The following is a 15,862-nucleotide window of genomic DNA, read 5'->3' as shown; positions in this document are numbered from 1 at the left end:
TAAGCACAAATCAAGGAAGAATCACAAAACCATGCTATTTTATTGGATAAATGTGAGAGAAGGTCAATAAAATACTCTAAAGTCCACACGTGATAAACCCTAAAAACAGGGTTTATCACTCATCTCTGAAAGGTGACCATCATCCAACTGATGTAGATCTGGACCAAGTGGATGGTGAATGGGTAGGTCCTCTGGCACAACCCCAGCCGCTACCAGGTGGTGGTCACCCAGACCAAACAACTCTGTGTGCACCCACTGCAGGTACCAAGTCATATATGGGAGGGAAGGACGCAGGTCTATATGATACTGTATATGTAGACGATGGTCGGCTCGAGCATCCCACAACTCAAGCCAGCCACCAAGTAGCTACGGGAACCACTCATCTCGCCCGAACCGACCATCTAGTCTGTGCATCTCATCAATGTTCAGTGGCCTGGTCAGAATGTGCTGCAGGCCACCGAACTGACGTACCACCCCGTCCACCTGATGCCACTCGATGATAGCGAAGCAAAGCAGCAGACAGACAAGCGCCGCCAAGGCCTCTGCCTCAGCTATCGCCGGTGGAACTTTACCAATCAGCTGTGGGTTAGCATACGACATCCAATCAACCTGTTCACAAAACTCAAATTTGTGATGGCATTCAAATTTCAAATGCAATATGTATTTAATTAACATAAATTTGTAACACTTAAATATTCATCACTTACATTCAGCATCCCAATCCCATTCAGGGTACACCTGTAATGCCTAAGCCTGCTCTCGCCTCTGGCATTGTCCGGCCAGTACTGAATCCACCTACAATGCCAAACACAATTCGACGTTATCGCTCAAATTCATTAACTAATTAATAAATTAACTAAGGGTTTTTACAAGTATTCATAATACCTTTCGATAAGTGAAAACCGACGAGTATTAAAGCCATCAGGCCGTAACAGCAAAAAATGGTGATAGGCCCAGGACAGCAGTAAGCTGACGCACCCACCCAAATTGCACTGACCATGCTCCATGGCATGGCACATCTGGCGGTATAGCCATGCCAGCACAGCCGAGCCCCACGATAACCAGCCATACGTGTTAAGGTCCACCAGTAGGGAGAGCCACCTGATGTACACTCGAGAGTCAGATGCATCTGGGAATAGGATACCCCCTATCAGCTGCATGATGTACCCTCTCGTGTACCTCATTAGGCGCTCCTCTGTGGTGTCTTGCTCCAGCTCACTACAAACCGTGTTGTGGAACCAAGTGAGCTTCACAGTCCACTTGGTCTGTGATTGTTTGTCCTCTGGGCCGAGAACAAGACACAGAATCTACTCACACAACTCCTCAATGGTCTGTTCCTGATGGTGCAGCTCCCACCCACCTATGCATCCACCCACAGGATCACCGTCGATCCTGAGTCTCAGCTGATAGGCCACGTCTTGTAGGGTGATAGTCATCTCCCCGCATGGAGGATGAAACGTGTAGGACTCAAGCCTCCACCTCTCTATCAACGCTGATGCAAGTGGCCAATCGTGCTGGAACTCAACCATACAGGCTACATACTCAAACCTGGCTCATCTGAGATATGGCCTAATCTGCTCCGGCGGCCGTATCATCAAATTTCGCCTGGTGCGCAACATCTGAGGCGCCTACCAAACGGAAATAAAAAATTAAAAAAAAAGGGATGGTGAACATATAAAATAACAAGTTCACTGTTTATTAATTACAATAAAATAAACAACAGCGAAAAAATTGTACCAGTCGATCAAGTCGGCCAGCAATGTGCTCAGCCTCATCCAATCTGTACAATGTATCCTCGTAGCCCAATAACTGCTGCTCCATCTAAACACAGTCTTGTAAAATGAAATCACATACGCTGAACTTGGTTCCATTTGCGTTAACTAAATTATTAAAAAATATATTTAAATCTATAATTGCTTATAAACTTGCTAATTTAAATTTAACCCAACTACATGATGCTTTCAACTAACAACCTAAACAACCCTAATTAATAACTAACTGAACCTAAATTTTACTAATCATGTTTCTTTTTAATTATTCTGACTAAACTAACTAACAATTTACTTTGTTATACTAATTAACATGTTATAGGCAATAAACAGGAATTGTACTTTAAAACAATAACATAAAAAATCTAACTAATATGTAAACAGTTAACAGTAAGTCTAACTAGCATGTAAACAGTAAATCTGTAACTCAAACTAACATGCAACCTCTAATTAGTAACTTTATCTAACATGTAAACAGTAACTCTAACTAAGCTAAAAAAAAGTAACTCTAACTAACATATTATTTACTAAAACTCAGAATGCTGTCCACAACAAACTTCACGGCCGTCAAAAAGACAGAAATGAGGAACATAGTACAAATTTGGAGGAGAGATTGGAAAAGAAAGGGACAAATGAAAATGACCCCACCAAGTTTGAATAGTGCGTCGAACTCACCCTAGAATTGTTAGGGGTGCGACGAACTTGCCTTATTTACGAAAAAGAAAATCGCATTTGAACAAATAAAATTTAAATCTCTTGTTTCAGAAATTATTTATTTTTTTATTTTATATTAAAAAAATCTTGAAAAATGAAGATGAACACATCATCAGCCACCAGTGGCTTTAAAAGATAAAAAAAAAAAGAAAAGACAAATTGGTCATTAATTTTTGGTTTGTAAATATTTGAATTATTGAAAATTTAGAAATATACATATATTTTTTAAAATTTAGACACATTGATCTTTACGTCTAAATACTCTTTTAAAATATTCTAGAAACCGGTTCGAACCAGTTGGTCGAGCTGGTCGAACTGGTCGAATCGGAAACCGTTAATGTAACACCCCAATTACCCTAAGCCTTACCTCTAGCCGTAAAGCGAAGGTTAATCAGAGGTTACGACAGTCCTACGGCTTATACATATTTATATATATAGAAGGAAATAATATAATCTAGAAGCCTAATGAAGGATATAACTCAAAGACAGAATTACAAAAGCGCGAAATGTTCACACGAAGCTAACGCATAAGATACAAGATATAGATGCAAAAGAATGGAATATATATAGATATAATAGTATAATAATCATAGGGGACTAGTCGCGACTTGCGGAGTTTAAGCCGATTAGTATATACAGACATACAGAATTCAGAGTTAAAAATAGCTTATACAACTATTCTCTCAAATAAGCCTCTAAGGCCATAAAGATAAATATACAAAAGATGTGAGAGCAACTATAACAAAGAAAAACATAAATAAACCAAGGAGGAACCGTACTCCGCTCTCCCACCATATCCACAATCTCACCGAGGTGGACTATGACCTCTATCTGAAAAATAACAACAAAGTATGGAATGAGAACCGGAGGTTCTCAGTATGGTAACAGTGCCCAATAATGTAAGATGTAAGGTCCCGGGACGTCGAAGGCAATCCTAGAACTTCACATCACATACAGATATTCAAGCTTAGAACAAAATAAATAAATATATAAAGAACTTAAACCATAAACTGGGTTATCTAAACTTAGGGAAATTCTAACTAATACTAATCACACCGCTGTGTCCCACAGCCTCCTCCAACCTAACCTCCGTGCGACTCCATCGCCACCCCCTACCTAACCTCCTCAGCACCATACAAACACAATTAATGCAAACAAGTAATACACAGGTAATAATCATATATCACAATTAATTCAAGAAGCAAGTTAGCATATTATACAATTAGGCAAACTCAAGTAATCAAAGCAAACAAGCACATAAAAGATGCATATGATGAATGCCTGTCCTATTGGCTCGTGATATCACTTGTCGGTCCATAAATGCCAACCCGACACATCCTTTCGAATGTCGCCTTTTCTGCCACTTCCGGGGATATAGCGCCTTGCCCGCTCTTGTTCCGAGGATATAGTGCCTGGCCCACTATTATTCCGAGGATATAGTGCCTAGCCCACTCTTGCGGCAGAAAATGAAAACAACAATTACATATAACTCATCGATATCATTCCAAGGATATAGTGCCTGGCTCACTATCATTCCAAGGATATAGTGCCTGGCTCACTTATCCACATCCACAAGTCCATCAACCTCAAGTCATCGTCATTTCTCATCTCAAATCACTTCCAATTATCAACTCTCAATATTCCAAGGATATAGTGCCTGACACACTCTCTTTCAAACATTATCATTCCAAGGTTATAGTGCCTGGCACACTCTCAACATCCATCAGGATCATTCATTCCTTTTTGAGTCCTCAACTCATCACATCCATCATCAATTCATGATTTCCATTCCGAACTCATAGTTCATCAATTTCTCAAATTTGCTGTTAGCAATCACCATATTCACCACTCTTCCTTCTATCTCAACCAACGCATCCTCAATACACCAGAAACCTAAACCTCCGTTTGCTAACTATTCAAAGTAATACCAAATAAATTCTCCTAAGGCCCTTCTCATGCTCTAATGCCCAAAAATAACCCCAAGAGTCTTAAAATGGTGTTTTAGAAGCTTACAACCTTGTTGGGAAGGTGAAATAGTTGAAAACAAAGTTTAAATTTGTGAAACAGGGCGTGTGCATATGCACAGGGGTGTGCGTGCGCACGCCCAGGAAAATTTTAAAAGTGTACATATGCACAGGGGTGTGAGTACGCACAGGTACGAAAATTCACAAGTCTGTTCACTCACACGAGCTGTGCTAGCGCCCCAACAGACTGACCTTCCCAACGTGTGCGTGCGCACAGGGCTGTGCGTACGCACAACTTGTAAAACTCCATTGGTGTGTGCGTGCGCACAAGGCTGTGCGTGCCCATGTACCAGAAATCACAAAATTCTGTAACTCTGCAAGATTTCAGATTTCGACACCAATCTTTGAATGATCGTAACTTCCTCTACAAAATTCCAAATTTTACAAAATTTATATCAAATCGAAGGGTTTTCAATAATCTTTAATTCCAAACCAAATTCAACAGATTTTGAAACCGAGGCAAAAGTTATGATCAGACAAAGTTCACCAAAAATCTATTTTTACCCAAAACCTCATAACCTCAAATTTTTAACCAATCTCAATCCAAAACCAAATCAACCACATACCAACCATACCATAGCAACCAAATACTACTTCAACCATTTCTCAATATCAAGGACCTCTAAGCCATTCAACAACTCTAACTCCAACCCATTTCACATATCGTAATTTAGCAACTTTCACAAACCACATCCAACCAAAACAATATCAAACTTCCAATTACAACACAATCTACCCCCTTTGGATTACCATTCATCATTCATACTAATTTTTCCATCACACTTTAACATTCTCAATCTCAATTCTCAAACATATAACATTACAAATAGTTTTCCAACCAAAACATTCACAATCATTATTCTATCATCAATTTCAATATCAATGTCCCATGTCCAACTACCAACATCCATATAGCCATCTATCACCCATTCCAAATCATCAATTACCATACAACACTTTCGTCAACATAACTAAAGTTCATCCATTCATCATAATTCATCATACCTTAAGATTTAACAACTCAACAGCCATATCAACAACCCTCATCCACAATACCAACAATCTCCAATAATCATCATCAATCACACTAATCCAATACAACCAACAATTAACATCAATTCACATTTAAATATTCATACACCAATAACATTCAATCCTATCTTAGGGTCAACTAGCCTAAGTTTCCAGAAACATTACATATTACATAAAGGAAACCGAAACCATACCTTGTTCGATTCCCAATATGCACAAACCACCACTTGAGTCTAAACAAGCTTCCAAAAAGGCCAAGCCAACACCAACAAGCACCAAAGCTCGAACTAACATCACATATATCACCAAAATCAAATCCTAGAAACCACAAGATATAACACCACAAGGGTTTATGAGCACTTTACAATGTCCAAAGAGGATTGGGGTAGTTTCCAATAATTACCCGCTACTAGAGATCACCAAAACAAGCAAAATCACAAAACTTCTTAAAACCCCAACCCAAAAATGTGCAGAAACTTAGGGCAGAAAACTGGTATGTGAGATGCAATTTCTTACAAGATTTTCTTAGATAGAAGAGAAGATCTCGTTGAGAGTTTCGCGTGGCCGCAAACGGCTCGTCAATTGGAGCTCCGGATCAAAAGTATGGAGCTTTGAAGGAGGAGGTGAATAGTAACAATGGCTTCTCCTCCTCTCTTCTTCTAAACCGCGTCCCTCTCTTCAAGTTAAGAAGAATAGAGTAGTAGAAACAAGAAATTATGAAGAAACCAAGATAAAATTGAGTAATTAATTCAAGATCCAAGACAATTTATCATAAACCTAACCTAATTCTAGAGAGAAGAGGGAGCTTCTCTCTCTAGAAAACTAACTAAAGGCTAAAGTTGACTAACTAATTGCTCACCCTTTACTTGGACTTCAATTCTGCATGAAATACACTCAGAAACAAGTTGGATTTGGGCCTGGGCAGCTCAGATATCGCCCCCAGCATTTTGCTTTTAAATGGGTCACGTGCGAGTATCGGCGCGTACGCCCCATGTGCACGTGCGCGTCGATTGGTTGTTTCTTCATCCGCGCGTACGCGGCATGTACGCGTGCACGTCTCTATGCGAAATCACTTCTGTGCGTGCGCGCGTTGTACGCGTGCGCGCCCATCGATGCATTCCCAATTCTTGTTTCATCATGCATTCTCCACTTTGTATGCTTTTCTCCTCATTTATTCCATCCAATACTTGCCTTATGAACCTGAAATCACTCAACAAACACATCAAGGCATCAAATGGAATTAAAGTGAGTTAAAATCACCAATCTAAGGGCCTAAAAAGCATGTTTCTACACTTAAGCACAATTCAAGGGAGATTACAAAACCATGCTATTTAATTGAATAAATGTGAGAAAAGGTGATAAAATCCCCTAAAATAAGCGCAAGATAAACCACGAAATCGGGGTTTATCACCAACCCATTAGCATTTCAAGCCCGTTTGGCGCACTTTGGGCCAAAACCTTTAAGATTAGTGCCCGATTTTCAATTTTAAATTGTTTTTGTCCTTTTAAAACAATAAATCAATTTACCAAAATATTATTTTTCCCAAAACACAGTACCGGACAAGCTTAAATCGGTTCGACCAGTTCGGCTGCCGGTTCTTGGTCTTTCGTAGAAAATACATTTTCTGACTCAAAAAAATTCACTGAAACTAATTTTCACATTTATATTTTCAAATTAAAACTTCTAAATTTTGAATCCATCTCGGGCACTTAAAATTATTATTTTATTAAAACAGTTTTGCGTGAAAAACTCGGGTTCTTACAGTTAATAAATACGGTTCGGACAGAAGATGAAACCGCAGAATTCAAGAACCGAAATTGAACCGCCAAATGGGCCGGGAACCGTTCGGTCGAACCAAACCATGACCCGGCCGGTTTTTTAAATTTTGCCAAAAACACTACATTTTGCCCACAGATCCTGCAATGAACCCTAGCCTTCAGTCTTCGGTCTTCAGTTCACTCAGACACCAATCTCGAGCCTCCACCCTGCAGCCCTCCACTCTCACCTCTCGCACTCCTTAGCCATGCATGCAGTCTCTACCTCAAGCTTCCGGCGCAACCTCTGTCCAGCCACCGCCGCCGTCGCAACACCTCTGTCGAAGTCACTCACCGTCGCAAGTTCTTGGAGCTAGCTTGGAGATTCGCACAGCCCTTTCCGTCGAAGTCAGCGGTGGAAATCGCAGCCATCACCACCACTCCTTGCCGTCGCGCAGTGTCGTCCTGAGTGACCTGAAGCCCTTGCTCCTGTCTCGAGCCCCATTCTAGATTCCTCAGTCTCATACATACTCTCATTATTTCTCTCCAAAACACAACCCTAGCCTCCATTGTGCTGCCGTTGGTCGCACTGTCGCCGACTGGTTCGTCATGGTCATTCTTCAATCCTCCTATTTCGTGGTGCTCGAAGGCCCTTCCATTTCCGTTTCGTGGTGCTCGAAGGCCCTTTCATTCCCCCAACACCAATCCTCCTACTGATTGATGATAAATTGATACCGATAAATTATTACTGATTTGTACATGCTTTTATTTTTTTTCTGCTGTTAAATTTTGTTAAAGTTTCTTGATTGTACTCATTGCCTAAAGGAATACTTGTATCACATAGCTCATTACTAGTGCCTGCTATTTGTGTTTGTTTTTTAGTTCATAAATTATCAAAATATATTGATTAGTGAATGGCTCTGCTCACTACTGCTATGTTGTGTTGTACCCTGGTTTGTGTCTTCTTCGCTGTTGTGCTCTATTTTTTGGCTCTCTGTTGTTCATTGCTGAGCATTTTTGTGTTTAATTAAGTCAATTAAAACTATGCTTTGGGCTTAATTATGCTTAGATTGTTAAGTTAGTTAATTCAGCATATATTCTGTTGTGCTGTTGTTGTGCTGATGTTTTGTGTTTTGTGATTTTTTTGCGTAGTAATGTGCTGCTGGAAACTGAATTGCTACTATTTTATGTGTGTTTGTGTTTGCTTTACTATTTTGTGATTTAGTTATGCTTAAATGGTGACTGTCTTCATGATTATTTATTTCAGTTATGTAGGATTTTGTGATTTCTTTGCATGGTGATGTGCTGCTGGAGATTGAATTGTTGCTGTTTTGTGTTTGTGTTTTACTGTTTTAACACATACAAATTTTAATAACAGTTCACAGATATATCCATATTTGTTAAATTTTTTTAACTTAACAAGTTTGAGGTCTTTGTGGATTCACTGGATTGTAATTTCCCTTTTGTGCATGATAAATTACAAAACTGGTGAACAGATATATATTATGGAATCAATAAGCAAACTGAAAGCAGGATGATATATATTATTCCATTCCTTAATTTCTGAGTCCATCCAGAATTAATGGCATGCATCATTAGTATCAATAACATTGTGATTTATGGCAGATTTTGATTATTCATGATAAGTTTGGATGTTGATATTTTATGTTTGGTTGTCTTTTTTTGTTATTTGACTTTTGAGTTTGTACTTGAATAAGATCATAACATTCTGGTTTATATAGTACTTTAATTTGGATGATATTTTAAGGTTTATATTAGACTATAATTATATTTTAATGTGTTTATTTATATTTTATTTATTATTTTATTATAAAACTATTTGTTTGGTTCAACCACGGTTGAATCGGTTGAACCTATGAACCAGTATCCAATAGCTAGAGTGATTCGATGACCGGTTGGTTTTTAGAACCTTTCTCTTTTAAAAACTCGGGTGAACGGACTATGCAAGAAGCAGGTGTCACAACGAAAGGTGACATCGACGGACAAAGTGGAAGGAAGTTATTTTCATGAGTCACGACTGGCAGTGGCAACACCGATCAGAATGCAGGCATATTTGACGATGAGAAATTAAGAATTTAGAGCTCCTTCCACTTCAATTCGGTTACCTAATTTAACTAATTTCTCCGTACACAACTCCATTTCCATTTTACGGTGTTTACCACCATAGAAGCCACTGACGACGCAGAATCCCCTGCACCGATTATACGAAACTCCTCACATCTTTCTTTATTTCCTCAATTTTATATCATTATTATTCTTAAATTGATCTAGCTGCAATATTTGATATAGTAGCATTAGGCAAAGAATTTGAATAGGGTTCACTAAAATTTCCTTGTTTATATGAAGGTATTGGTAAGTGAACTGGTTTCCTTGCCACTGCACAAAGATATTAATATAGTGAATATGTATTTGATCAACCCTAGGTTAATCTGTATTGGTATACTGGAAATAATTTAGTAAACAGGGAAAAGCATTGATTTGGGTCCATTTCCTTTTCTTCTAGGTTCTTGAAGATAACTATGAAATGTGTTTGCCTTCACCATCCTGAGTTCATTCAATTATTAGTTTCATTGATATTATCGAATTTTCTTTACCAGACCTCTCCAAAGTTAGCGGGAACTATTAACTGGGGTACAACAACTGTTATTGGAATATTTGCTGGCATATTATACGGTGGTAGCAAGGAGGCAGCTGCTTCTCTTGTAAGTTCTGATTACAAGAGGCCTCGATTCTTTTTTCTTCATTTTTTCCCCATATGGCTATGAGAGTATTTTATGTTGAATACAGAATAGGTGTTACTGCTAACATCCAGACTATAATCATGGATTTTATTCTTTACATTATAGAATTCAATGTTGCATGTAACTCCGTGTATGAAAGTGATCTTCTTTTGCATACTGTTAGATGTGTCATGAATAACACTTTGGTGTTGATGTTGAAAGACTGCTTTTTTTTTTGTGGATGCAGAGGATTTATTTTCCTTGAAAAACTACTTGTATATAACACTAAGCTACCTTCCATAACATGGTAAGAAACTATTTAGAGTTAAATCTACTTTAACTTTATCTTTGATATTGTTTATTCATAATCCAAAAAATGTTTTTGCTCAATCTTTCTTACTTGATGAGATTTATTTTCTTGGGGAACTAGTAACATCAGAAGGAAGGTGTAAACTAATCCATTAGTGTACCATAAAGATGTCAAAAGATTGTCTAATCCTGTCAACAGGCTGGCATAAAGGTATACTGGATCCATTTGTAGGTTTTCAAGAGCTTAAGCTAAAAAGGCTGGAGTTGCTTTAATTTGTTGAATTGCAATTGCAGTACAAAGAATAACTGAGTACTTACTTTCTTAAATGAATGCAAAGTTGTTTCTGTTTTGTCACAATAGATAGTATATATCCTCTTTACTCATGTCATCTAATGTGAAGTTTCACTCTTTTCTACTATTTGTATAAGCTTGTTTTCCTTTTAATGCATTGCTATGAAGTTGAGGAGATAAATACCTGACCCAATTCAATAATCAATAGATGGAATGAATGCTAATATCTGAATGCAAAAATAAACCTTGCTAGCATTTTCTTTAGACAGAGAAACAAAACCGATGAACATAGTGCTGTGGTTTATCTTTTCTTTGTTGATTAAATATTCTGTTGTCAAGTATGTGAAGGTGGAGGTTTTTACTCTTTATTATCCAATTTTAGTCATGGTATTTATAAGTTCCTAATGTTTTGCTTGAGCAAGGACGCTGATGAGCGGATAATTTATACGCTTTTTGGCATTGTTTTTAGTATGTTTTAGTTAGTTTTTATTATATTTTTATTAGTTTTTAAATAAAAATTACATTTCTGGACTTTACTATGAGTTTTTGTGTTTTTCTGTGATTTCAGGTATTTTCTGGCTGAAATTGAGGGACCTGAGCAAAAATCTGATTCAGAGGATGAAAAAGGACTACAGATGCTGTTGGATTCTGACTCTTGGCTTTCCAGCAATATATAATAGTCCATACTTTGCCCAAGATTTGATGGCCCAAAATGGCGTTCCAAGTCAGCATAGAAATTCTGGCATCAAAACGCCAGAACTGGCATAAAAGATGGAGTTAAACGCCCAAACTGGCACAAAAGCTGGCGTTTATCTCCAAGAAAAGTCTCTACATGTGAAAGCTTCAATGCTCAGCCCAAGCACACACCAAGTGGGTCCGAAAGAAGATTTCTGCATTAATTACTTATTTCTGTAAACCCTAGGTTACTAGTTTTCTATAAATAGGACCTCTTGCTATTGTATTTTCATCTTTTGGATCATCTTTTGATCCCTTGATCACGTTTAGGGGGCTGGCCATTCGGCCATGCCTAGACCTTTTGTTCTTATGTATTTTCAACGGTGGAGTTTCTACACACCATAGATTAAGGTGTGGATCTCTACTGTTCCTCATGAATTAATGCAAAGTACTATTGTTTTTCTATTCAATTCAAGCCTATTTCTTCTCTAAGATATACACACGTTCTTCAACCTTAAGGATGTGATGATCCGTGACACTCATCATCATTCTCACCTATGAATGCGTGCCTAACAACCATTTTCGTTCTACTTGCAATAGCTTGAGTGCGTATCTCTTAGCCTCCTGGTTTATGACGCATGATTGCCTCACCTGACAACCGAGCCTTCCATTCCATGAGATGAGAGTCTTCGTGGTATAGGCTAGAATCAATTGGCAGCATTCTTGAGATCCAGAAAGTCTAAACCTTGTCTGTGGTATTCCGAGTAGGATCTGGGAAGGGATGACTGTGACGAGCTTCAAACTCGCGAGTGTTGGGCGTAGTGACAGACGCAAAAGGATCAATGGATCCTATTCCAATATGATCAAGAACCAATAGCTGATTAGCCATGCGGTGACAGCGCATTTGGACCATTTTCACTGAGAGGACGGGAGGTAGCCATTGACAACGGTGAAACCCAACATAAGCTTGCCATGGAAAGGAGTATGAATGATTGGAAGAAGACAATAGGAAAGCAGAAGTTCAGGGGGAACAAAGCATCTTCATACGCTTATCTGAAATTCTCACCAATGAATTACATAAGTATCTCTATCTTATTTTATGTTTTATTCATCTTTTAATTATCAATTCTCCATAACCATTTGAATCCGCCTGACTAAGATTTACAAGATGACCATAGCTCGCTTCAAGCCGACAATCTTCGTGGGATCGACCCTTACTCACGTAAGGTTTATTACTTGGACGACCCAGTGCACTTGCTGGTTAGTTGTGCGGAGTTGTGATAAAGAGTTGAGATTACAATTGTGCGTACCAAGCTGTTGGCGCCATTGATGATCACAATTTCATGCACCAAGCTTTTGGCGCCGTTGCCGGGGATTGTTCGAGTTTGGACAACTGACGGTTCATCTTCTTGCTCAGATTAGGTAATTTTATTTTATGTTTAAGCTTTTTACTTTTCAATTTTTGAAAAATTTCAAAAAAAATAAATAAAAATAAAAATATATTTTACTTTGTTCTTCAGAATTTTTAAGAATGAATTCTAGAGTTTCATGATTATTTGTTGAAGTCTGGTTGGCTGTGAAGCCATGTCTAATCTTTTGGACCGAGGTTTCAACTTATCATCACAAGGGCTTGTTAATTTCTATCAAACTTGCTGTTGAACATAATGATCTGCTAAAGCTTGGCTGGCCATTGGCCATGTCTAGTGTTTTGGACCGAAGCTTTCCCTGAAAGCTTGGCTGACTAGTAAGCCATGTCTAATTCCTGGACCGGAGTTTTAGACTAACATTGCATGATTCCTGGAATTCTTATTAAAAAAAAATTTTTGAATCTCTTTATTTTCTTTTCCAAATAATTTTTGAAAAATCACAAAAAAATTTAAAAAATCTTAAAATCAAAAATATTTTATGTTTCTTGTTTGAGTCTAGTGTCTAATTTTGAGTTTGGTGTCAATTGCATTCTTCTAATTTTTTGAAAATTACATGCATTATGTTTTTCATTAATCTTCATGCTATTCTTGAGGATTTCCTTGCTCTAATCTTTAAATTCTCTCATTTTGTGTGTTTTGTTGTTTGTCATATGCATTTTCAAATTGTTATAGTCCTTAGTATACAAACTTCTAAGTTTGGTGTCTTGCATGCATTATTAATTTAATCTTAGTTTTCCATGATTAGTTGCATTTTGATTATTTCTCATCATTAAAAAAATTCAAAAAATTTTCAAAATTATGTCTTTTCAAGTTAATAATACAGAGAATTGAAGATTCAAAACAGACAGCAGAGGAATTACACAGAAAAAGCTGGGCGTTCAAAACGCCCAGTGAGGAAGGAAAACTGGCGTTTAAACGCCAGTTAGGGTACCTGGCTGGGCGTTAAACACCAAAAAAGGTAGTATTTTGGGTGTTAACTGCCAGAATGGATACTATTCTGGGCGCTTAACGCCAGGAGGACACTAGAGGGAAGATTTTGTTTTTAATTCAAATCTTTTTCAAATTTTCATAATTTTTTAAAATCAAATCTTTTTCAAATCATATCTTTTCAATCATATCTTTTTGAAAATCAATTTCTTTCCATTTTTTATTTATTACTATTTTCAAAAATCCTTGCTACAATTAATAATTTAATTCAAAATTTTCAAGTTGTTACTTGTCTATTAAGAAAGGATCAAATTCTAAATTCTAGAATCATATCTTTTCATTTCTTGTTAGTCAAGTAATCAACTTTAATTTTAAAAATTTCCTTTTTTTATCTTATCTTATCAATCATATCTTCTCAATCACATCTCTTTCAAAATAATTTTCTCAATCATATCTTTCTGATTTCTAATTTCAAAATCTTTTTCAAAATCACTTAACTACTTTATCAATTTTAGTTTTCGAAAATCATCAATCAATTTTTCAAAATTTCTTTTAATTATTTCAGAATCTTTTTAATTAATTTTCGAAAATTTCTTCCCCCCTTCCCAGCTCCTTCTATTTATGGACTAACACTCCTCCTCAATGTACAATTCGAACTCTATCCCTCTTGATAAGTTCGAATTCTTTCTTCTCTACCTCATCCTTCTATTCTTATTTTCCTCTGACACCTCAAGGAATCTCTATACTATGACATAGAGGATTCCAAATTTTCTTCTCCTCTCTTTCATATGAGCAGGAGCAAGGACAAGGGCATTCTTGTTGAAGCTGATCCTGAACCTGAAAGGATCTTGAAGAGAAAGCTAAGAGAAGCTAAAACACAACTCTCTGTAGAGGACCTAACAGAAATCTTCAAACAAGAAGAAGCCATGGCAGCCGAAAACAACAACAATGTCAACAATGCAAGGAAGGTGCTTGGTGACTTTACTGCACCTACTCCCGACTTCTATGGGAGAAGCATCTCATTCCCTGCCATTGGAGTAAACAACTTTGAGCTTAAACCTCAATTAGTTTCTCTAATGCAATAGAATTGCAAGTTTCATGGACTTCCATTGGAAGATCCTCATCAGTTCTTAGCTGAATTCTTACAAATCTGTGACACTGTCAAGACCAATGGGGTTGATCCCGAGGTCTACAGACTTATGCTTTTTCCCTTTGCTGTAAGAGACAGAGCTAGAACATGGTTGGATACAGACAGAAGGAAGGTGAATCCCTCTATGAAGCCTGGGAAAGATACAAGCGATCGATCAGAAGGTGTCTTTCTGACATGCTTTCAGAATGGAGCATCATAGGCATCTTCTATGATGGTTTGTCTAAACTGTCCAAGATGTCATTGGACAGCTCTACGGGAGGATCTCTTCATCTGAAGAAGACGCCTGCAGAAGCTCAGGAACTCATTGAAATGGTTACAAATAACCAATTCATGTACACTTCTAAAAGGAATCCTGTGAATAATGGGACAAATCAGAAGAAAGGAGTTCTTGAGATTGATACTCTGAATGCCATATTGGCTCAGAACAAAATATTGACTCAACAAGTCAATATGATATCTCAGAGTCTGTCTGGAATGTAAGCTGCATTAGGTAATACTAAGGAAGCTTCCTCTGAAGAAGAAGCTTATGATCCTGAGAATCCTGCAATGGAGAGGTGAATTACATGGGAGAACCCTATGAAAACACCTATAATCCTTATGGAGAAATCATCCAAATCTCTCATGGAAGGACCAACAGAGGCCCGAACAAGGCTTCAACAACAATAATGGTGGAAGAAATAGGTTTAGCAATATGAAGCCATTTCCATCATCTTCTCAGCAACAGACAGAGAATTCTAAGCAGAGCCACTCTGACCTAGCAACTGTAGTCTCTGATCTAATTAAAACCACTCAAAGTTTCATGACTGAAACAAGGTCCTCCGTTAGAAATTTGGAGGCACAAGTGGGTCAGCTGAGTAAGAAAGTTACTGAACTCCCTCCTAGTACTCTTCCAAGCAATACAGAAGAGAACCCAAAGAGAGAATGCAAGGCCATAAACACGTCCCACATGGCCGAATGCATAGAGGAGGGAAAGGCAGTGATTTCCACCGAGGAAGACCTCAATGGACGTCCACTAGCCTCCAAGGAGTCCCCTAATGAAGAACCATG

At 37.8% G+C, this 15,862-nt stretch overlaps 1 protein-coding gene across 1 annotated transcript; it reads right to left on the bottom strand.

The window, feature by feature from the left end:
* Positions 1 to 366: 366 nt before the first annotated feature.
* Positions 367 to 1,529, bottom strand: LOC112721561 (protein MAIN-LIKE 1-like). Its single transcript, XM_025772612.1, has 4 exons — positions 1,361 to 1,529; positions 886 to 1,282; positions 708 to 795; positions 367 to 609 (listed from the first exon to the last, which is right to left on the bottom strand). The coding sequence occupies exons 1-4, from the start codon at positions 1,527 to 1,529 to the stop codon at positions 367 to 369; spliced, it is 897 nt and encodes a 298-aa protein (XP_025628397.1).
* Positions 1,530 to 15,862: the final 14,333 nt, after the last annotated feature.

The sequence above is a fragment of the Arachis hypogaea genome, chromosome 11 (assembly GCF_003086295.3).
Source record: "Arachis hypogaea cultivar Tifrunner chromosome 11, arahy.Tifrunner.gnm2.J5K5, whole genome shotgun sequence".
Classification (NCBI taxonomy): Eukaryota; Viridiplantae; Streptophyta; class Magnoliopsida; order Fabales; family Fabaceae; genus Arachis; species Arachis hypogaea.
The sequence above is the reverse complement of the archived record's forward strand: the minus strand, read 5'-3'. Positions and strand labels throughout refer to the sequence as shown.